At 45.3% G+C, this 24,193-nt stretch overlaps 1 protein-coding gene across 4 annotated transcripts in view; it reads left to right on the top strand.

Annotated features, from left to right (window-relative positions):
* The first annotated feature begins 22,490 nt into the window (after nt 1-22,490).
* The window catches only part of LOC112555264 (neuroligin-4, Y-linked-like), a 91,869-nt gene continuing 90,166 nt past the window's right edge, over nt 22,491-24,193 (top strand). For 2 of the 4 annotated variants that reach the window (XM_025223584.1, XM_025223583.1), the window contains exon 1: nt 22,491-22,954. Coding sequence is in view for 1 of the 4 variants with exons in the window: in XM_025223581.1 (XP_025079366.1) it covers nt 23,184-23,197 (14 nt within the window). In the remaining 3 variants the exon portion in view is untranslated. Of the gene's footprint in view, nt 23,198-24,193 lie in introns of all 4 variants that reach the window. The other 2 variants (XM_025223582.1, XM_025223581.1) reach the window with 1 other exon arrangement.

The following is a 24,193-nucleotide window of genomic DNA, read 5'->3' as shown; positions in this document are numbered from 1 at the left end:
TGCCGGTCGTGGTTTAGTTTTCATCATAAAGGTGAGGGTTGCATGGGGCTATGACATTCTTACTCCTTGGCTGTTCTCTGTGCCACTTGATGATTGGTCTCATGGACGCTTTAGTGGGTATCTTTCGGTGACCTTTGACACTTTGTCGAGTCGCTGGACTGCACTGACCTCGGCAGCAATATATAGGACTATCCTGCTCTGGACTGTACAGATGTCGGAGGGTCTACCAACTGAGCACATGCGGTCTGACTATAGAATGAGATGTTAATGAAAAATATTGTGAATGCGAGAGGAGTGAGATGTTAATTAAGAGATCTTGTGTGTGTGAGAGGAGATAATGCGCAGTGTGAAGGCAACAGAACCAAGGGCAATAATCCCTCCAGTCCCCACCCCCTGACACACACACATATCACCCCATCACACATAATCATAACCCCATCACACACATATCACCCATCACACACACACACACGGAATCAGTCCCACCTTGCACTAACTTCAGTCAGAGCTGACAAATATTTTTATTAATCTCCTAGCGGTTGCAGGTGTACAGGACCAGAGTAAACACTACCTCAGAAAATTAAGCTGTCTACAAAGACTCCCTGACGAGATATCAACAGCGATTTACAGACACTGCCGGCTGAACCTCAAATAAAAGCCGACAAAAGAAAAAGCAGCAGCCAAAGCCGACAGGACACGGGGTGGTCGTGGAAACAGAAGACCCGCCATTAAAAGACTTCCAGCCCGATCAATGCTTCTAGAAAATTAAAACGCCCATGCTTTGACAGACGTGTCCGTCTGCTACTTACAGTTGGTGTGTAGACAGACTCACTTCAGGTCCTCCGGTCTTCTGTGAGTGTGTGGACATTGCATGGTCATCTCTACCTGTAGCCACTCGTGTGTCAGTGTGAGTGTTTGTAAGTGGTGATGAGGACTGGGGAGCTCAGTGAGGGGTGGTGAGGACTGCTGAGTGTTGGTGGTGAGGACTGGGGAGCTTCAGTGAGTGTGATGAGTGTTGAAGTAGTGGTGAGCGTTGTTGGCGAGGTTGAGGAGATGGTACCTCGTCTTGAGGACATGTAGGATTGAAGTCCTTTGTCACAGCCAAGACAAAATCTAATCCGATTTGTACTTGGACGAGGGTTAAGTCCCCGCTATTTCATTATCCCACAAAGTAGAGGCATTTCGCGAGCTATAAAGTGTAACAGGCTGCTGGCCACGGAGAGCAGTGCGGAGGCTGAAACCTCCTCCATCTCCCACCCAGCCTCGTCTCCGTCAGCTGATATTGATGACGACTAGGGGCTGGCTCGGCCATCGCTCGTTGCTAGAGGCACTGCAATATACAGATCACTTCTCCTCAGTCTGCTCACGATAGCCACACAACGAATTTTATTGGATGGAAAAGTCATTAGCGATCTGCAGTCATCATTCTCAGACATAATGTCAACATATCTTGATAAACACAACACCTTACAGGTAATGGGCAAGCATGTCGATAACATTTAAATTATGGGTAAACATATTAAATGAGTTGGCATCTTGGTGAACACGGCATCTCATATGTAATGTAAAAGTATTGATAAACACATCTCTGTTGTTTGTTTGTAGTAAACACATTCAGATAATAACAAGCGCTGAACTTCCATAAATGTTGATATAACATGTGGGCTGATTACTCACAGAAAGCAACAAGACTCGCAGTTCCGGTATAACATGCAGACCTGTTTATTGTTGTTTAACACTGTGTCAGCAGCAGGGTCATGCCAAAACGAGAAATTATGAAAAGCTAACAAGGTTACTGGTGTCATATTTCTGTAAGATCAAAGTGCATATCAGGAACGATGATAGTCCAAGGAGAAGAAATTAGAATAAGGAGAGCATCTACCTGAATGAGATGAACTCCTGCAACTAGAGACTTACTCGGAGAGACAAGGGTTTCTGGTCCGAGTGGTATACATGGCAGCCCGCTGGAAATGCAAGACTGCAGGGTAGACAAGATTTTTATATGAAGCTGCAATAGACATGAGTTCAAAGGGCAAAGAGAAAGTGGAGGTTCATCTGCGTACACCACCACCAACGGGTGCAACTCATCTGCTGGTGGGGTGGATCCACAGAGCGATGTCGACAGGAGGCTTGTGCTCCTGACAGGTGTAACCAAGCCGAGCAGGTCTGTCAGGGTACAGGCCACATGTTGCACCCTGGCCCTCCACGTGGGGGGTTTGCTTTGGGCAAACAATCCTATCAGGTAGAAAAAAACTGTTAACCGCAGCAGTACCTTGGTGCGGCCCTATGCTCCTCGAGGAAAAACAAGGAATAAACTAAACACATGTGCGTACAAGTTTTTTCTTCAGTTGTGAGCTGTGTCTGCCAGCCTTCAACGCCTCAAAATGTTTTGAATGTGCGAAGCAACAGGGACAAAGCACGTGTGAACAAAGCAAGATCATAGCATGTCCAGTGTGAGGGAGGACTGTGAGAGTGGGAAGGAGGTTCAGCCAGCAAACGTCACATGCGAGTGGAGCAGACCAGTCTTTGTGATTGGAGGCCATGGTCAATTATTGATAGTCCCAGTGAGGCCAGCCTGGGTCTACTCCCTCCCCTCCATCCCTTCAACAGTCAGCAGCCGTCAGTCAACACTACTGGGGGTGGGGATGGCTGGGGATGAGGGTGAGGAGATGGGGTGTGGAACACCAGCGGCACCAAAGTCACGTGATGCCGGATTCTCCAGCCTCCAGTACTTGAGCTTCTCGCACCTCTGTAGCAAGAGTTCAAAATAATATATCGAAGACCAACCACTCTCGGACTGATCTGCAACTTTCATCCGTTGCCCCGAGCTATTCGTCTGCCATGCTGGTCATGAAATAGATTGTACACAGGACAAGATGTATGCCGAGAGACTAGAGATGAGAATGTGCAAGCAGTGGAAGCCATGACTCGGCCTTTTACTCTCCACACACCAGGGCGGACTTCCTTCCTCTCTCACCGCCATTTCCTTCAAAATAAAGAAGTTTTATAGCAAATGTGCCGGTGCATCAGGTTTGCTATTATAAGCCTGTCACAGATATACACAGTCAGCACTCCACACTCCTGTCTTCTTTCGTCTAAAGAAACACAGACTGTTGGTCTTCACACGGACATCATGCTCAACTCAAACATCCACGGCCAGTTTGCTTTATTTGTTCCCTCTAAACAGCATTTGTTCAATGCCAGTAATATATGGATGTCTCCCCTTAAAGGTGTACAAAGTATAACTTAGCTGCAGGGGGACCTCAGGGACCAAACACATGAAGTTAATGACACTCGTCGTCAGACTGACAGATGTAATGAATAATCATCCTTGGGAAAACACAAACGAACATCCAGCAACAGTAGGTTCTTTGTTTTGTTTTTTAATTTTCTCTCCTTCTCTAACCAGAAATTACTCCACGTGCTTAAAATTTAATTTTTACGCTTTCTTTCTCGAAACTTTAAATGTCTTCAGTTTTTATATTATTATACTTATATCATTTTAATACATTTATCACAGACTAAATTTTAAAGTATACACACATATTTTTGAAATTTATTCAAAATTCAGTAAATCCAGTTTACTTTTCTCTTCTCTATAGAAGTGCTTCATAAATTACTTTTTTTAACATCTCAGATTTATCTACTTTCCATCTCCTTGGTTTTTTGCGCAGACAACAGCATTTGTTGTTTTTGAGAGCACACAAGCGACTGACGGGTGGATTTGAGCGGCAATCTCATAGAAAAGACAACATTTTTTTAGAAGCCGTTGGCGTTAAAAACTGGGAAATTAGTGGAAACGGCATGTGGCTCCATCAGATGTTTCTTGCCGAGGGCTTCTCTGCAGTCTCTGGGGATGTCTGTAGTGTCTGAGCCAGCCATGTGGTGCCTCGTGTCCCTCCAACAAACATGGCCCGTCATGCATTGTGTACACCAGTTGGATTTGCTGGGTGGCTACACCAGGCTGTAGTAATTTATTATCCTCTGTTTATATTGGTCTAAACATCAATTGATGAAATTAAACGAGGACAGATTTTGACAACTGTCGAAATAAAGCCCTCGGTGGATCGCAGCGCACACAGGCTTGCATACTCACTGACAAACGGACTATCTGTCGCCACACACACACTCACACACACACACACACACACACACACACACACACACACACACACACACACTCACACACACACACTCGCACACACACACACACACTCACACACACACACGTGTCTGCTTGTCGTACCGTACCAAGGATTTCGTGTGGTTGTGAAGCTCAGGGGGATTTTTTCTCCCATTTGAATGAACATGTCGCCGCCCTGTACCCGCTGCTCAATTGACCTGGAACCGGAAGTCTCTAATTTGTCGGTCCGGTTTCCCGAGGCAGCCATTGTAACAAACGGTGAAGTAAAGACCGTTACATGCTGAATATTTTGAAGTTTCCGCAGACTATTGTTTTGCTTCATAGTCTTATGCTGCTCAAACCTCTTGCTCATTTACCGAGTTGGAAAATAAGCACACACACACACAAACACACACACATGCACAAATAATAATAATAATACAGACAGGTATAAATAAATAAATTCATGTATTCTTCCTTTTTGTTTCTTTCTTTGTAGTTTTTTTAATTCTTGCGTGTCCTTCGTTTATTGTTACTACACTCTTCTTCTATTTTTTTTTTTTTTTGGTCGCTTTCTCTCTTCCTCCGTCTTCTCGTCAGACAGAGTGGCTACTATTTGGCTAAAGAAAGGTATGAAACTGTGCTAATTGTGTGTAATTATCAGTCGACAAACACATTTCCGCCTCCATGTTGTGGTCACATTCACATATTGCGAAGTAAAAAGTGAAAGGACTATGTGGCTTGTACCAATTCATTTCTCCAACAAGCCATGTCTTGCTGTCTCCTGTCAGCTTGGGCTTCACACGCACTCACCCGCAACCCACAAACAAACCCTTGGTGTGTATGTGTGTGTGTGCGCGTGCGCGATAGTGATCGTCCGACCGGAGGCCCATCGCTCATCGGCAAAATGGTCGCCCTTTAATCCACAGACCGCGTCACGCAGTAATTGCTCCGCCAACAAATCGAAGTCCGCTTGGCTTCAGGTCTAGTGTTGTGCAAGTTGTGGGCAGGTCTAGTGTTGTGGGCAGGTCTAGTGTTGTTGTGGGCAGGTCTAGTGTTGTTGTGGGCAGGTCTAGTGTTGTTGTGGGCAGGTCTAGTGTTGTGAAAGTTTCCGACGAGGCGTTCTCACTTTGGCGGGTATGTAAAACGTGCAACAGAATTTCAAAAGGACAAAAGTCAGCTGACATTCTTGTCATCATTCTTTACTCAGTCCTCTAACCACAAATCAGTTGATCATTAGTTAAACTTTTTCCACACAAAGGTTAAGGGAGACAAGGCTGTGACAACAACAAGCTGTCGGTTTACACTACACAATCCTTGATGTTCTCTGCCATTTAAACTGCTTGGCAAGAAATTCAAAAAGTAGATAAAAAGGAAATTGTGACAAAAATGTGCTAGAGATATACTAAATAATTGTAGATGGCCGATGTTTGTATTAAGCGCAGTGTAAGCGTGCCTCATGGACACGATAGACGACCACCATTGTCGTTGTCATAGTGACAAGCTCGTTCGTCTGCTCCCCAACCTTCCTTTCAATATTCATACCACGTGACAGATCAACACATCGCTCTGTATATAACTACTAGACGACATGCAGGACTGTGATTGAGAGAGAAATCAGTTGTGAAGGTTGCCGGTGAATGTCTGTCGGCACGTGAAGAAGTCATTGGTGTTTGGAGATGGATATGTGAACACTAACAAGTTCCTTGATGACAGTTCTTGTACGCCATGTTGTGTCATGGTTTGACGCCATGGTGTGTCATGACACAGGTTACCTTGGTTGCTGAGTTCCATGCTATCTGTGGAGTGAGACAAGATACAGTCTTACAACTACTTGTGCTCTGCCTGCCGAGTGTCACACAACAGCGCGTGTTGAGGTACGAAGTTGTAAGTTTGACCCCACTGACCTCATTGTAGTTTCCGTTGAATACCCGCCTGTCCTTCACACCATCCAGAAATCTCCAAGCTTCCTTGTTATGGCTGTCTGCGCCGCACAAACCAAATTGTCAGAGTGATGTGCTAATGCACTCACTGACCTCGCATCATTGTACTCCATGCTACAGGAGTGTTATTTAGTCTGACAGTGCTCCAATTCTTGCAACCGTTTTGGCTCCTAACCGTTGATTCATCCTGGCAAGCCGTCCTTGTCTGTGAATAGGAATCATGGTAATGCATCAACAGCAACAGGAGTCGCTCAGGAGGCTCGTGGTGGGCGGGTGTGTAGCTCAGGGTACATAGGACGACCTCGCCATCTTTTGCACTTGCTTCAGTTCCTACAGAGTTTTTTGTTTGTTTTTTTTTTTTAAATAGCAATAAATAATCTCTGGCAGTTGGAGAGTAAGTCACCGTTAAAGCTGATCTGTCAAGTCACTAAAATAATGCTCATCCCTTGCCTGCCACTGTCTTGTCATCATGTAACCGACACCAAGCAGTCCACCTGTTGCTGTGATGGCAGATGTTGTCTAGTCCCCCCCCTGGCCTTTATCTGTAAATGTCGGTGTCTTAGCTCTTCACTTGACTTCGGCATTCATTTATTTTGTATTCACCAAGTCCACACACGTGCAGCCTCAAAATGCAGCTGCTGTTGTCACGCGCATCATGTCCTCAGGAATCTTTAACATGCAGCTGCCTTAGTGCCAGCATCCAGCCTCATGTCAATGATGCCATCATACAGTTTCATATCTGTCATACCAAAATATAGCAACAGTGGCAAAGCTTCATGTTTATTGTCCTCAGATAGCAATACGTGTAAACACACACATTACACACACCTCCCTTCACGCCTGTTATATCTTCAAGTTCCAGTTTTCACCAAAATTCATAAAAGTACTCACAATAAAATTCATATCAGCAGTTGCAGAAAACCAAAAGGAAAGTTCACACCAAAATTTATACAGCACCAAACGATCTGATGGCTGAAAAGGACCACAATTGTGAGAGACAATCTGCTGCTTCCAAGCGCATGAACACCACTCACAAGGGAATCTACTATTTACGATTCATTTTTATGATGTCAATACAAAAAACTATTTTAAAGTCATTTGACATTTTCTGACTTTCAAACATTCATGAAACTAGCATAGTGTGCTCTCTTTGCAAAAAGTAAAGAGAAGCACAGTTATTTTGCCTCTTGAGTAATCTGTGCAAAGTAAGAAGATAAATGTTTAAGGATGAGCTTATATAAAAAAAAGTAAAACTGACATCTAATCATTTTTCAAGAAAAAAAGCAACAAAAGCAAGCAAAAGCAGAGACAATGTCAGCTGCTGTACATTTCCTGCACACACAGCAGGTTCTGTACCCATGAAGAACCCCTTAATGACTTGGTATCCTTCACAGTCCCGTTGTTCCTTAAAGCACCCCAGTAGTAATTCAAATGATTTGCAGTCAACAGATTCTTGTGTTTCCTTGGTAGTCATGTAACAGGATTCTGCACCAGTAATGGTGTTCTCAAAACAAGTCTGGTTGATATCTGTGTGTGAATCACACAAATCTTTTAACGCTTGAGAAATCCGAGAAGCATCAGGCAGTTGATCTTGTCGAGAATCATTAGCCTCTCGAAAGCAGTCAGACAGCTTAGTGAAGACACAGTGATAGTATTGTTGAACAGCATCGCAGTGACTGCAGATTCCATGCAGATTTTTCCAGAGAAAGGTTCAGGTCTGTCAATTGTTTGTAATCCTTTAGTTCAGCTGGGAGAGCGGTAAAGTCACTGAATTCACTGTCCATGCAGATTTGCATGTGCTGGTCTGTACAGGTTGAGTCTTGACTCAAGATTAGCCGAGTGCCTGCAAGCGATACAGTGATGATGAAGAGAAACATTTTCCCACTTTCCAGCGCTCGAAAGGAATCAAGGAAGCCCGCAAAAGGACGAGGACCCAACGGATGTGACAAACCCTCCAGCGAGTGACACTGCCGGTTTCGAATGACAGGTCGGTTGCGTGGGTTGGCGGGTTAGTCAGTCACTTGAGAAGCAACGAAACTTAACTGCGGAAATCACTCTCGTCCTTTCTTTTTTTTTTTTTTTTTTTTTTTTGTGAGGTCACCCGACTTGTCTTACTACCTGAATCAGGTGGGAAGACGATCAGTACCGCATACCTTCATTGAGATCATCATACAGCTTCATGTTACTCATGTGTAGCTTGGTGTTGTTGATACCAGTATGCCACTTATTTCCTTGCTGTCATACTACTTATTTCACTGGTATCATACACTTATTTCCTTGCTATCAGACCGCTTCATGTCAGTCATACCATGGACGTGTATGTATGGACTGCTGTTGTATGCCGAGACTCACTCTTGGCCTCTTGCGAAGTGATCCGCTGTTAGTCTCGGCGAGCCGTAGCAAAGAATGTGAATAAACCGGAAGCTATGTCGTCTAATGCCTCGTTTTAGCAGTTAACTGGAAAAAAATCGTCTACTAGCAGTCCAGAGATATTAGTTCGTGGTCATACCCATACACCCGACTATCCATCACGCTGCCGTTCATCATCTACCCACAGACAGCTGTTGCTGGTTCAGGACATGATCCCACTCACATGAGCTGCTCTCTGTGAGTCAAGAGTTTTGGCCGTTAAACGACAGCTTCCACCAGACTATTGTGAAACATCAGCCTTAACACAACTCCACTTGACGTGGACACTAAAACAAACTCGCCTGATTCTCGCAAAAGAAAGATATTTCACGGTTAGTGCCTGCGGTTCAATTCTTAATTTTGCACCAGGTCGATGATCCAGAAGTGCGCCCTCCCCCCGCACTGCTCTCCTTTCACCCTTCTTCTCATGATGGAGGCAGGGGGCGCTGCAGGTCGACCACGTGACCACGTGCCTGCGCGCCATCTGTTGGGCCTGTCACACACCACTACGGCGCACTCGGCAGGACGCTCGGCTGTTTACCCTGCAATAATAAATGGTTTCGGCAATGCGCGTGCCCCCGAGCTCACACATGAAAGCTTTCGCATCCGTGAAAACATATTAAACATGCAGGCACGCGTGCAAACACACTCACAGGCGGGCGGACACGAGCTGAGATTTGCTGTAAACTTTGCTCTTGTTACCTGTGTCTTATTATTTGTGCCATCTGTTTTCACATATTATGTTTCCACATCTATCCAGTATCTACTTTTAGTACAGTAAAGCATAAACTGTGGTCACGTGTCCTAACAAGGAGTTATTCTACACTGTTACTGGAATAACGGTCATTCTGTGATGGCGGCCAGGGTTCTGTTGTCTGTCAGTGGGAAACCTTTCCACCCGATGACAGAGAGAGAGAGAGATGTATCGAATGTCGGTTGTTCAGCTGTATACCTTTACTCACTTTCAAGGAAGGAAATATTAATGACATGTCAATAGCTGTATAAACTGTTGGAGAAAGTGATTTTGACATTAATTGATGCTGCAAACATCTGCAGGTGTTCAGAACCTCCAACGGACATATAAGCAAGAAAATATTTCTGTTCGTTTTTTTAATAGTTATTTTACATGTCAGACAATTTATTCCTCGAACAAAAGCCATCTCTATGCATTTCTCTGAGAGTGTGTGCGTGTGTTTGTGCGTGGCTGGCTGGCTGGCTGGCCGGCCGGCATCTGTGCTTTGTTCGTTGGTTTGAAAAACTGTAAAACTAGTCGCGAAGGAGCAAAAACACTGATCAGAATCAATAAATGTCACGAGTGGCATTGTGGGAAGAAATCGCGGTGTTCTTTGTTCTCATGACCACGTGGTCTCCTCGTGTCATCATTGCATCATGTCATTGCAATCGTAGGAAGGCATGCGGTGCTTTTGTAATCATCACCACGTGGTCTCCTCACATTACCTTCATGGCATCATGTCATCATACAATCATGCCTGTCGCGTACCACCCCCCAGCGAAGACAAAGACAAAGACTAAAGGAACGACACAAATACGAAGTTTAATAAAAAAATATATATATACCCAAACACCCAAATACCTAATAAAAACAAGAAAAAAGAAAAAAAAATACCGATGCGAGTACTCACAACAAAAAAACCGAACAAAACAAACCAACAACCCGGTACTACACCCCCGCAAAGAAAATAAAAAACAAAGCGCAAACGCGCACAAATTGTAACACAGCAAAGAAAGAAAAAGAAAAGAAAAAAACAAAACAAAAACCGTTCACCGCGGCCCAGTACAGTCAGTAAAACGTAGTTCCCACTGAGTCTTTAATTCTTAACACAGAACAGGGGCTTGAGGCGCTTAGTACACAGTCTCAGGAGCTGTTCACAGTACAGTTCCCTTTCTGAATGCAGGTGTAGAACCCGGAGACGTAGACGTAGACGTCACAAATGAAGAAGTGCAGAATGGTTGATTATATCTCAGACGAATGCTCGTCGAACAAAAGTGCGTGGAGCCAGGACACAAGGTACGCACGCACAGCACGTATACACAGGAAGTACACAGTAAATACACACCAAGGGCGTGCACCCCGGACATACACAAAAAGCCTGAAATAAATAAAAGAACAACGGTCACTAAAAGGCTACCGGAGAAATAACAAAACATCCCCCTCCATGACCCCCTTAAACCAAGACATGAAATAGTCCTAAAGTACACACATACAAAAATAAATTCATAAGGAGTAAACACATACTCGCGTATCCTAATGCTGAGGCGTGTGCAGCCTCTCATCCAAAAACAAACATAACAATGGGGAAAATATGCACCCACCCACCCGGCTTGATGCTAACGACCAACGGTCACCCCGAGAAGAAACGGAAGCACACTCCCGTAGACACTAGATGTCACAGCACAGACTCCAGCCGTCTTCTCAAAAAAAAAACTCTCCGCTCTACTCAGCGCCTTGGTAACAAATCTCTCACCAGCAGCGACCAGCCCTCGAGCAGACCTCACGTGACGTAGCAAGACTGTGACGTCAGGTGCTGCTACAGACAACGGGCGAAGGCCTTGACCTTTTCCCGCGAACCGGACAAAAATAGCCTGAAAACACACGTTAACTGTCGTCTGCTGTCAGCTACCTCTCCAATACAGGAGCGTCCCCGCGCGCTGAGAGAATGCAGACGTAGACGAAATCATGACACGCGACAATGCCATCATGTCACCTTGCCTTCATACCTTCATGGAATCATGTCAACATGTTATCATACCATCGTGCCATCGTGCCATCATGCCTTCACACTGGTGTGACTCATGTTACCAGACATCAACACAAACACAATAGAAAGACATGTCTCAAGTTACAGGACAGACACAAACAGAAAGCCGCTGGAGTTGAACTCGGGTCGTGACAGTCAGTTAGGGTCATTGTGTCAGTGTCATGGTCAGAGGGTCAGCCGTGATTGTGTCAGTGTCATGGTCAGAGGGTCAGCCGTCATTGTGTCAGTGTCATGGTCAAGACAGTCAGTGTTAACCGTCGATTGACAGAGCTGAGGAGTGTGATACAACAAACACCGAGGGTTGCGAGTCGAAGTTCAAACCCAGATCATCGCGCGTTGATAAGAACTCGCGGTGTTGTTCCAACCTTTCAATGACATTTTACAAAAAGACTTTTCCTTTGTCGTGGGAAGTCCAGAGTGTCTTCCGACTGAGCACATCACCTTTGATTTTAAAATACAGGAGTTGAAATTCTATTTAATTATGCTGCAACAGCTTTCCGAGTCTTTTGTTTTAAGGACAGTTATCTGCCGAACTTTCCGGTCTGTATAGATTTTTAATATGAACGTATATTTTTATTACACTTATCTTTATACTTAAATTGCCTTTAGGAGAGATGAGTAAACAGATGCGAGAGAGATGGAGAGAGAGAGTAAGGTAGTGTTACAGAGAGGGGAGGAGTGAGAGAGAGAGAGAGGAGAGAAGATTCCATGGATTTTTTTCTATCTCTTGGCTACTTCCCTTCGTCTTCATCTGCAGAATCACGATATCCTCAGCTTCTTGTTACTCGATTCTTCTTTCCGTGTTGTATATTTGTATTTTATTACTGTTGTTTATCCTTCTGTCTTTCGTATGTCGTCCATGTCTCGTTCTTGTCTCAAGCGCTAAGAGCACGCGACTTACAAGGTGAGTATGTGCTATGTAAATATCTTCGTCGTCGTGGTCATCATGATCATTATGATCATCCATCATCCTCCATCCATCATCCTCCATCCATCATCCATCATCATCACCATCAAGGACGGTCCACTGACCTCAAGACGAAAAATTAACAACAATGGCGATGACAATGGGGTCGGTTTAAAACTTAAGGCGCTCAAAAGATGAAAAGACTCTGATTATAAATTTCACGAGCAGATTATCAAAGACTGAAGATAAATGTATCTACCCGCCATAAGAAGCACTGGACACTGACTGTCCGGTGTGGGACTAATTGACAGGTCGCTGGGTGTCTGGTAAGAAATGTGTGAAAGGTCAGCGTCTCCTCGCCCACCTAATCTCTTTCCTCCGTGTGTCTTTTCTCTCCACCAGCATCCTCTCCTCTCTTCCTGTCAAAAAACAACACAGTTTAATCACTGTCATGAAACAAATTCTAAGAATCCGTAAAACTGTTTCCACACACAGTTTATTGCCGGGTCGTGAGAAATGGCTTCGTGCGAACCTTTTGTTGGCGCTGCTCTCGACAAGATTTATTTAGCAGCGAGATGAAAGCGTTTGAAGAAAAAGGTGGCGGACACAAATTAGAGAGACTGAAGGTCTTCAAGTGGTCTTCAGGCCAACTATGGCGGTTAGTGTGTATGCACAGCAATTAACAGTCATCAGCAAGAAGAAATTAGCTACCAGAACAATCGCTTCAGAAGAAAAAATTGAGTTTAAATAAATTTCTGAGGAAAGTGTGGGATATTCTGCAAAAACGTACTTGTGTGTACTGTGTGGACTGTATATACTGTGTGGACTGACCACAGGCCACTAACCACAGGCTACACTAACACTGTAACTACTAGCTACACTAACTCTAACCACAGTCCACTAACCACAGGCTACACTAACACTGTAACTACTAGCTACACTAACTCTAACCACAGTCCACTAACCACAGGCTACACTAACACTGTAACTACTGGCTACACTAACTCTAACTACAGTCACTAACCACAGGCTACACTAACACTGTAACTACTAGCTACACTAACTCTAACTACAGTCCACTAACCACAGGTTACACTAACACTGTAACTACTGGCTACACTAACTCTAACCACAAATGACTAATGGTCGTTCTAGCCACAAGCTACCAGGTGATTAGAAGCTGCCTTTGCCGTTGGTGTCTAGGGGTTAATAACTGTTGGTGAGTTGCAGTATCTGTTGGTGTCTAACCAGAGGATGATTAGTGGTATGATAGACGCAACACTCATCACGTGACAGTAGTCTGTAGTCTATCGGAGGCTCGTGCTGTGTGAGTTGTCATGTTTAGTGTCTCCGTCTGGCCCTCAGGATGGATGCTACAGGCCTCCAGCCACAGTCCATCAGACCGGAACCTACCCATACTTGTGACTACAATTGACATCAGTCGCATACATTATCTATCCTATTATCTGTTCATCTGACATCAACATAACCCAGTGTGTATGAGTGTCTACTATGTCTCTATTCAAATCTGTCAGTTATAAGGAACCAACGAGAACCAGTGAAAACTGTAAGCCAGCCTCCTGTCCACAGTGACACGATGCAAGCTCAAGTGGTGTGGTCACATCGACATCATCAGGACTTTTTGTCATCATCCCAGAGGAAAATATCGAGATGGCAAAAGAAGGGAGATCACTCCCAGAAGAAGACTGGCCTGTCATTTGGCGCATCGCTGATGAAGGCGGTGAAGCGAGAAAGCCATCGAGAGTTAGTAGTCCCGCCAGCCAATCACGATTCACGGATATCAATAAGGATATCAATACCAATGCACGCACGCGCACACACATACACACTGTGTCAGTCGAAGTCTTTAGTATTCTTAACTGAACTCCACAACTGACATTCAAATATATATATGTAGATATCTCATCGAACATGGAATATTTTTCCGTAAAATGAGTGAAGAGATGGGCACAGAGTGTGAGAAAAATATCCTAAGACCAAACTAAAATGTTTTGCATCCTTTAATTTCCTCTATCTTCATATCGTCTGCAAATAGTCGGAATTTGTCCACCACACACATCCACTCAAAAACGTGCATAACCGCCAAATTGAATCAATAAATAAATCTCAAAACCAACACAAAAAGACGAGGAGTCAATGAAAGAGATAAGAGGCGCTACTTGAGTTTTGTTTGCGGTGTGAATCCCTTTCGTCGAATCGTCCATCATGAAAAAGAGTTGTGAACAAAGCTGCATGCAAATCACTTTTATGAGGTATGGCCGCTGCCTCGACTGCAGCCGCTGCACGCCAGGCCTGCCTGCAAGGCACGCGAGAGAAGGCGATAAATGGCGAGAATCGCCGAGTAATCACGACAATCGCCGACTAGCGACGCAAAAACGAATGGGCTGGGGAATGCTATTAGGGAAGAAGAGCTTTTTTCCCCGTCTTCCAAGAAAGTCATAATTAGGGTTTAAGACAGGGAATGTGTGTATGTGTATGCGTGGGTGAGCACGTGACCCCCGGTGTGGTGAGATAGTTCGGATGTGCGTTGGTGTGTGTGTGAGAGAGAAACAGACTGTGTTTGGCCATGGATGTGAGAGAAGGATGGTGATGTGGTGTAAGACTGTCTGGAGGTACGCCTTGTCCTGACATTGTAAGTGCACGTGACAAAGGTCAGGCTGGAAGGGAAGCGAATTACAAGAGCCGCCGGGTCTCACGCCCTCGTGCTCAGCTTAGCGGCTGCAGAACAATCGTCTTCAGGCGATCGTTAACTATCTCTCACCCATCGGCCTGCGAAGCAGAGAATTGCCTCTCCCTTCCTCCCTTCCTCCAGTCCTCTTGTCCGCCCCCTCGTCCACTGTCCGCCCTCTCCTCCCATGTCCGCACCCCCGCTCCTCTTTCACTGTTGAACTCCGTCAGCAGTTCACCCACCCCAACGGGCTTCATGTTTAAAATTAGTCTACTTGGCTAGACCTGGCTACACTGGCTAGGCTACGTCACGATAGTTATCTCCATCGATGCAAATCACACCCTGCCATGTCCGTAGACATAGATACCATTCCTAACCAACAACATACTTTATTGTCCTTGTATCCGTCTACCGCTCGTGAAGGTAAAGAGGATAATGGCAGGTAATTTAGCTAAGTGTGTAACGTATCTGCCAGGAACTTAGCTTGCTTAGTCACGTCTCAGCATACGATTATCTCCATCTTCATACATCATGGCATCGTGTTGATGAAGATGATGATGTTGATAAACATCAGCGGATGCATAGAAATTGCTGGGTATTGCTTACTCGAGCTGTGACGTGCAAAACTTATTGATCATCGCGTGGTCAGTGAACCTGTCTTACACATGCGGCGCTTGATACCGCTGGTGACGTGTGTATGTAGCTTGTTACCCCTGGTGACGTGTGTATGTAGCTTGTTACCCCTGGTGACGTGTGTATGTAGCTTGTTACCCCTGGTGACGTGTGTATCTCGCTTGTTACCACTGGTGACGTGTGTATGTAGCATGTTACCCCTGGTGACGTGTGTATCTCGCTTGTTACCCCTGGTGACGTGTGTATGTAGCTTGTTACCCATGGTGACGTGTGTATCTCGCTTGTTACCACTGGTGACGTGTGTATGTAGCTTGTTACCCCTGCTGACGTGTTTATGTAGCTTGTTACCCCTGGTGACGTGTATATCTCGCTTGTTACCGCTGGTGACGTGTGTATCTCGCTTGCTACCACTGGTGACGTGTGCTTCTCCCTTGGTAGCGCTGGTGACGTATATATATCTATATTTAGCTCGTCTTTCCGCAGGAAGCGATCTCGAGACTACTTTGCAGTAGGGTTTCCATCTGTTGTTGTTTACATCTTGCCCTAAAGGTAAAAAGTTTAATTTTTTACATGACTGCAAAGCGAATAACAGGAGACAGAACGAGAAGGAATGAAAACTTATAGCCACAAAGACAGGAACTGGTCTCCTACTTTTATACCAAGATTTTTGACTGGAGTAAAGAAGAAGTGACATACAGTGCGTGTCGATGTGCTCTACACTAAGTAAAGGGTTAGACTGAGGGTGCAAATAACTGCAAGGTGCCTTCTGGGGCCAAAGCTGCTCCTCTTATCCTGATCTCGCCTGAGGACTACCCTAGAGGTATAAAGACAGATTCCTGCACAAGAAGACACAGATGTGCGTAACTTCTACAATTGGAGGGACTCCCAGGGGAGTAGCCCATCATAAAGATAATGTAGAGAGAGAGAGGAGGTAAAAAAAAACAGCTGAAAAAAGGCGAGTGAGCACTTCTCACAAATAACAACTACTTAGGGCTGAAAGGTGAAGGCCATCGTCTCTATCAGGAGCTAGAAGTGTTGGCACCAGGAACTGTAAGTGCCGGCACCAGGAGCTACAAGTGTCGGCACTTAAGCTTTAAGTGTTGCTACCAGCAAGGATTAACTCTGAGCCTAGAATCCTGGACTCCTTGTACAGCAGGACATGCAGAGTGCCACATCCCCGAGTGTATGCAATCCTAATAAGATGAGGTAGGTGAGAGGCTCAAACCACTCTCTCGGCAGTTCAAGGCGCTGCATTTATCAGTCTGGTGCCAGCAGCCAGTAAGAGGGTCTCACGACACCATTCAAACCTGGGCCTGGCCTTCTGACCACCGGACAATCACTTTAAAGCAACTTGCTGTGTTTTAACTTTCTCACAGACCGACAGACAGACAGACAGACAGACAGACAGACAGACAGGCAGACAGACAGACAGACAGACAGACAGACAGACAGACAGACAGACAGACAGACAGACAGACAGACAGACAGACAGACAGACAGACAGACAGACGCACAGACAGACAGACAGACAGACAGACAGACAGCGAGGGAGATGGCTTGATCTCACTTTTGTACCCGCCAGTCTAAACTCCAGGCCTCCCGGGTGGGTGAGGCACTCAATCACTCTGAACTAACATGATTCTTCAAACTTGACGAGCTCAGGGGCAGCAGTGTGGCAATCGAGAAGGAAAGAAAGAGAAACGGTGCTGACAGCAGGAACGCAGGACAGAAATAAGAAAGAAAAGAAAGAAAAGAAAAACGAGTGTATTTCCTTTGAGAGATGTGCTGAGTGTACTCCGAGGTTACAAATTCCTTCTGATGTTACAAACCCGGATGTCAGATGATAAACTTGTGTTTAGTTTAATGTCTTCGTGTCTAGTCTCACCTGTATGCTGGTGTTTACAGTCTCATCTAACCTGTCTGTTATATGGAATTATGTTGTCCTGTCTCACCTGTTGATTGTGAACTATAACAATGCCCTCTGTCACCTGTTGAATGTGTCACATTGAGATGTCATCCTTACACCTGTTGTTGTAGAACATTTAGTTGCCCTCTCCTCTCTCACATGTAACATTATGTTATTGTCTGGCTTCTTCCGTTTATTCACCTTTAACCTCTCAATAGGTCTGTCTGACATTAACAGTAAATCTGAGTTTAAGCGAGCTGACAGTTCAAACGAGCGGCTTACATTTGAAAAGGACAAGTAGACATGAGGGTGAGGATGACAACGTGTACAAAACAACGGAAGATGAAAAATATATGATTTTGTTAACTTTATTATTATTACAACACAGAAAACAGAACACATATATTTCTCTCCTAGATCCCTCCCTCATACATATACATATAAGCAAAAACAAAAACAAAAACGTGTACGTACATAAATAATAAAGCCTAACAAGATTCTCAAATCCAATATTATCTTGCTAACTTTTTGATAAATCAAGTTCTGTGGGAAAATTTTGTTCCCCTGATGATTAAAACTGCGTAAAGTATCCGAATGTTGCTGTTGTAGCGAGTAGAGGAGTAAGGAATATAAGACACACTATGTGTTTAAAGTAGTGTGAACAGGAGGGAACAGTCTGTTGCCCACTCTATCAACGTTTAACGACGAGGACGAGGAGTAGTTTCCTCAAAACCCAGAAGAAACTAATGATCATCAAGACCAAAGAGTAGCAACCGAACTTTGCCTAACGACCTCACACCGAAGGACGACAAACGAGTTTTTTATGTGAACGGTAACAGACTCGTCTTCCTGTTCAGATAACGGACCCCGCGCAACCCTCGTTGGTCTCTCGTGACGTCCACCAGAAGCGCGAGAGTTCGCCGTGGGCTGACTCATTTCAGGCGATGTGAGTTCCGATGTGTTTCTACATTCAGCGGCATCACCTTGATGAAGGAAGAGGGTTTCTGTAACATTTTTATCTACATTAACATTGGCTCCACTCCATCTTAGGGTGATTTGCACCTCATCCCGAACAGACTCTTAGTGTCAAAGGATGAGGACTGCTCATTCCGGAGGTTGATACAGAGCGCTAAGTTCTACTGACCTGCGAGTTTCTGCCCATTGATAGGGCATAATGTTTGTGCACACTACCAGGTCTTCCTACCCCGAAAATTAAAGCACAAAGATAATAACAAGCTGAGAGTAACTTAGCAAGTAGGACGCGCGCGCACACACACACACAAACGAACTGGGGTCTGCTGGAAAGTACTCATGTTTTCGTTCATCCTATCAGCTGCTATGGCCACACCCGCCAAGCAGTCGGCCGCACGCGTACACACAGAATGTAATTAAATATATTTTCATCTTGTGGCTTCCGTAAGTGTGCTGACCTTTGCCCCTTAAATATTATCAGTTTGGCTTCCGTGCAGCCGGGTGGCGCACCTGACAAACATGTTCATGGTTCACGGGTTGACACGAGAAAGAGCGGAAAGACCTTAGTTTGGGGTTAACCGCCTTGCAGGGGATCTTCTTTTACCATGACACCGCCATGCCAACTTGGTTTCTCCATGTATGAAATCGGGCGATTTATCAATGCCTCGCCAAAACCATATCAATACCCAGCAGCAAACGCCGCCATCTTGCAACATACGGATAAGACGAATGGGCAGCTTTTACAGGCAGCGGAAGTGCGTGTTAGCTCGTGCCTTTCCGATCCCAGACGACTTCCGGTTTTCAGCACTGCAATTCCTGGACAAGCAAGTTTTTTCTTTGTGGTCGAAGTCGCGGATAATTCTTGTAGTGTTACCGCTGTTACCGCGGGAAACATGTTGCATTGTGGGACTGAAGATTGCAATTTTCTGCGTCAGCTTGTGTGAGAGAAGCTTCGGGAAGACTGATGCCAAAGTGAAGTTGATCTAACTTGCAACTAAACTGTATGGACATGTCTGTTAAAAGGAATTCGTGAGAAATGGATCGAGAGTACGAGGGAGAAGAGAAATAATAATATAGATATATGAAGCACATAAAGTGGTAGGTACAGAAATGCGGCAATAATTTATAAACAAAAATACTTAAGCAAAAACAACAGACCATCTGTCTCTGTCTGTAGATACATTGTATACTTAGAGACGCATGTAGACAGAGAGACTAGGAAAAGAAAGATATATATGTATGTACCGACGAAAAGAATCCAGCAAAGAGACGGTTGCTTTTAGGGCGCACGTGACTGATTATCAGAGACGCAGATGCGCACGCACACTGCAGATCGATCTATCGTGCCGACTGTCATCGAGCACAGGCTGCACGGTGTGCACATAAGCATCACGTGATATGCAAACCTCAGTCAACGTCCCTCTCTCGCCTCTTAACACTCTCCGACCTGCACGAAACCTCCCTCCGGGTAGACAACCCTCCCTCCTGGACTTAAACTCTTTCCGACTGGTACATAGCACTTCCCCAAGGGTATACAACACTTCTTCATTGGTATACAACACTTTACCCCAGGGTTTACAACACTTTACATAAGGGTTTACAAAACTTTACCCCAGGGCCTACAATACCTTACCCAAGGGTTTACAACACTTTTTCATTGGTATACAACACTTTACCCAAGACACAGCGGGGTATGGACTGGGACAGAGGACAGACACAGGATGTAAGAACAGCGGAGCAGGGATTGGGAGAGGACAGCTGTGTGCGCGGAAGCGCATGCGTAAACATTAGCACGCACTCCAACAACGCTTTCCACTTAACAGCGACCACGACTGCATGTTTCACCAGTAATAACCAGGAAAACGCCAATATTTCAACGACAGGGGAAATTAATCTCGACTTTCACCAGCAGCATAAAGGATAACGATGATGAGGAAAAAATGATGCCTACATCAATCAAATCAGTGATATCTATATAGATGAGCGGCGTGGTCTCTACACCATCTCATCACAGACCACCAGGAAGGAAGGAAGACCGTCAAGGGGTAGGTGCGAGGGTGAAGTGAGACAACAAACAAACAAAGTCTGTGAAATACAGTTATATAGACTTTTTCTTACATTATTTGCCAACCAAGAAATGAAATGTGCTATGTAAACAATTAATACTCTTCCTTGCGTGTAATTTTGGTATGGTGAGCCACTTCCGGCTGAGACTTCTAGTCTGTTCTCTCGAAGACAGAAACATGTGCTGATACATTCCTCCCTCGCCTGACCTTACTCTCGGTCTCTTTTCTCACTTTCTCAAGTTGAGATCGCAGGACTTTCTAGAAATCCACAATTGTACATGTAGGGCGGGCGCTATCACAGTCTGACCATCACGAGCAAATGATAGACTGTCGTGCGCGTGCATTATCACGAGACTAGAAACTCAGATTGATCGCGCGTGGCCCCGCGATGTTTAAAATATTCCAGGGAACAAACGCCATTCACGCGTGCACTCTGTTGCAGAGACATGATTCCAAACACCACCCGTTAATGCACGGCTCAACCCACGATACAATCAGTCCAGCCCCAGCCACCCAGCCATCCAGCCACCCAGCATCCTGGCCCTGACTCCAAGTCGCCCTGACGTGTAGCGCGTGCGGCATGTGCCAGAACACGCACTTCACTTGTAGTCAGAACAAAATAAACATTTTGCTAATTGTAATTCTGACCATGCCTACTTTACATTGTAAAGGGCCGCTGGCATACACCTCCCATGCTCTCAGTCCTGACAGCCTGTAATTTGAGATGCTTGCCTCCGTATAACGGGCAGCACGCGCATGCGCACACACACACACCTTACAACAGGACAGCAACTGCCCTCAGCAGACCCCCACATGGGGTCCTACAGGTGTCCTGCCCTGCTGCTGACCCCAGGTCATTCACAATGATTTGTCAAAACCGTTTACCCAAGATTCCTTTTTCAATGGAAAGGTGACCAAGAGAAATTTTATTCAAGACTAAAAATAAATGAATGAATAAAAGTCTGTTTTGGTTTTGTGTTGCGGCCGTGGCCAGACTGGAGGAGGGAGGGTAGGTTGATGAGGGATGTAGAGGCGGCAAGGGTCAGCGTGTCAGTGAGGCACTGAGATTGTGGAGCTGCTCACCAGTTACACAAGATACTCGGGTAGTAGGTAGTAGGTAGCCCACCCCAGGTTAATGATTTCCTTCCTACTAATACAAGGTTAACGAGGTCTTTGAACTACATACACCTTACTGGTCGTTTGTACTGCAGTCACATTATCTGATGGTTGGTTCGGTTTTTTTTCTTTCTTCTTTACCTTTTGTTTGGAAACTGCGTGTCGTCTCTGCTTAAAACATACTTATCGGTATAGTAGCACTCGTGTAAGTTCACTCTCGAACTTTCTGTCTCTTGATATCGAAAAGTCTTGTTGTACATCACGTGTCTGTTCATCCACATTACCGACGCATAAAATAGGTTTGATAAACAAAACATCTGAGCTATAGATAGACATAGTGGAAGGTGTAGCAGACATGATCTATATATAGCACATAAATATTAGAACGTTGATATAATGGCATCACCGACACAGGTGTAGTTGACAGGTAGAGAGGCCATCACAAGTAGAAAAGTCTCGACACAGAGACAGACTAGAAAGGTGTGGTAGATAGGTAGATGGGTCCACACAAAGATACAATAGAAAGGTGTAGTAGCTAGGTAGAGCGGCTGCACACATAGATACAAGGGTATATCAGATAGGTAGCTGCACACAGAGATACAATACAAAGGTGTAGTAGATAGGTAGATGGGTCCACATATAGACCAGAAAGGTGTATGAGACAGGTATACCGGCTGCACACAGAGATACGATAGAAGGGTGCATCAGATAGGTAGAGCAGTAAACAAGTTACGCAACTCAAACAATGGCGGGTAGCGTCGAGACACGGAGGGCCGCGCGTGCTGTTGCGCGTGCTGTTGCTGAGCATCGGCTGGCGGCAGAGAGCGGCGACCACGCGGTGCCCAGCGGAACATTCTGTGAGAGCGACTCACTGGCAGAGATGGGAGGTCGGGGGGAGGAGGGGAGGGGAGAGAGTCTGGTGCCAGCACCAACGGCACCGCGCGGCGTCAGCAGCAGTTTGCAAACACGGCTCAACGGGAGGAGCAGGCACAGACCCAGACCTGTGTGCGCGCCGGAGGCACGATGGAGGAGAAAAAAAACTTGTTTTCTAATTTTGTCCTCACTCTCTGCAACTTCTCGTTTTGTGCAACTCTCATGAAATTCAGATTGAAGGCCTGCCACACTTGATGTCCCCCTTCTGGCGCCTCACGGTTTATGCCGGCGGGACGCAGGATGGTATCCTGACTGCTGTCCTGAAGATGCGACTGGCTGCAGTTGTGGGCCAGTGTGGTCTGTGATAACTGGGGCTCCTGGCACGAGGAATGTTGTTGCGGTGTGAAGCATCATCCCGGGGGAGAAAAACTCTGTGTGTCAGACAACAGGGAGCACTGCCGCGCCTGATTAAAATACCAGCGATCACACCCGCCACCCGGGGTCACAACTGACATCAACTGTAAACTTTCTTCCCCAGTGAGTAACCCTGTCATTCTCTGGATAAGCGCCATTATTCGTAGTAGATTCCAGTGAGAATGAGAAGACTATGAGCTGAAGGCTAGATAGTTCTGGTGAGCATTGGTAGGTAAAGTAAACTCTGAAAGTTACTCGACAGTCGAGACTCTGATCACCATCCGCAGCAACGTCACTCGCGTGTTTGACCTTACGTGTACCAAAGGTCATGTCGAGAGCATTCGCCTGGTAGATGCACACACACCGGTAAGAAATATTTTGTTTGTTGTCTGACTTTGTGATTATTCTTTTAAGAGAACTTTGCACGTTAATGCGATTACAGAGATTAAAACTAACATGAAACATGAAAGTTCTTCACGAGGATGCCCCCAGTCAGTCCATTTTGACTTTTGCTGGTTTTTAAACTAATTATCCTGTTTTATGAGCTTGACCACATCCAGAAAAGCTCTCGTAACATCAGCACACCTTCCATGACCTTTCACCTGTTACTTGATCGCATGCACTCTCTCTCCCTCACTCGCTGATCCTTGATAGAAATCACAAGGGGAGCTCTCTGTCCTTTCTTATTATGCATAGACACTTTGTGTCTCTGGGAATTGTGTTTCGGTGCGAAGGGCAGAATAACAAATCAAGACGTTTGGTCTTCTGGTTTTTTGGTGAGGAAGGAAACATCGGAGTTTTTGGCAGTCGGCGAGGGAGGCGATCATTGGTGGGGTGTGGGTTCGGGTCTACACCGACAGAGAAACATTGTCCTTTGAACTGCCGTGAGAGCGAAATATTGTGTTGTGTTTTGTTTGAAGGAAAACATTGTCTTTTGGATGCAGTAAGGGGTCCTTGTGTCTTTTGATAGTCAGTGAGGAGACATAAAAGGAAATAAAAATGTCAGTGTGTTAGCATCCAGTGGCGGGATGTGGACAGAGTGTATCTGTGGGATGAGGGGGCGACGTGTCCACCAGCCACACCTACAACCACACCTGGTGGTATGACAAGCAAAGTCTGCACTGTGGACTGTACACTGGGGACTGTGCCTAAGCTGATTGTTGGTATCCATGATCTCGATAACAATAATGACATTTAACAAATAATGTGGTTTGTACCTTTGTCACTATACTATTGATAATGGCTTAATATCTTCCAATAATATAGTTCCTTTACTACTACAGATATAGAAAGGCTCGCACGCAAGCATACAGACAGACCAGCAGGCATCACAGACAGACGAACAGCGAGACAGAGAGAAGG

This window comes from Pomacea canaliculata, linkage group LG14 (assembly GCF_003073045.1).
Source record: "Pomacea canaliculata isolate SZHN2017 linkage group LG14, ASM307304v1, whole genome shotgun sequence".
Classification (NCBI taxonomy): Eukaryota; Metazoa; Mollusca; class Gastropoda; order Architaenioglossa; family Ampullariidae; genus Pomacea; species Pomacea canaliculata.
This window is presented reverse-complemented; position numbering and strand designations above follow the sequence as displayed.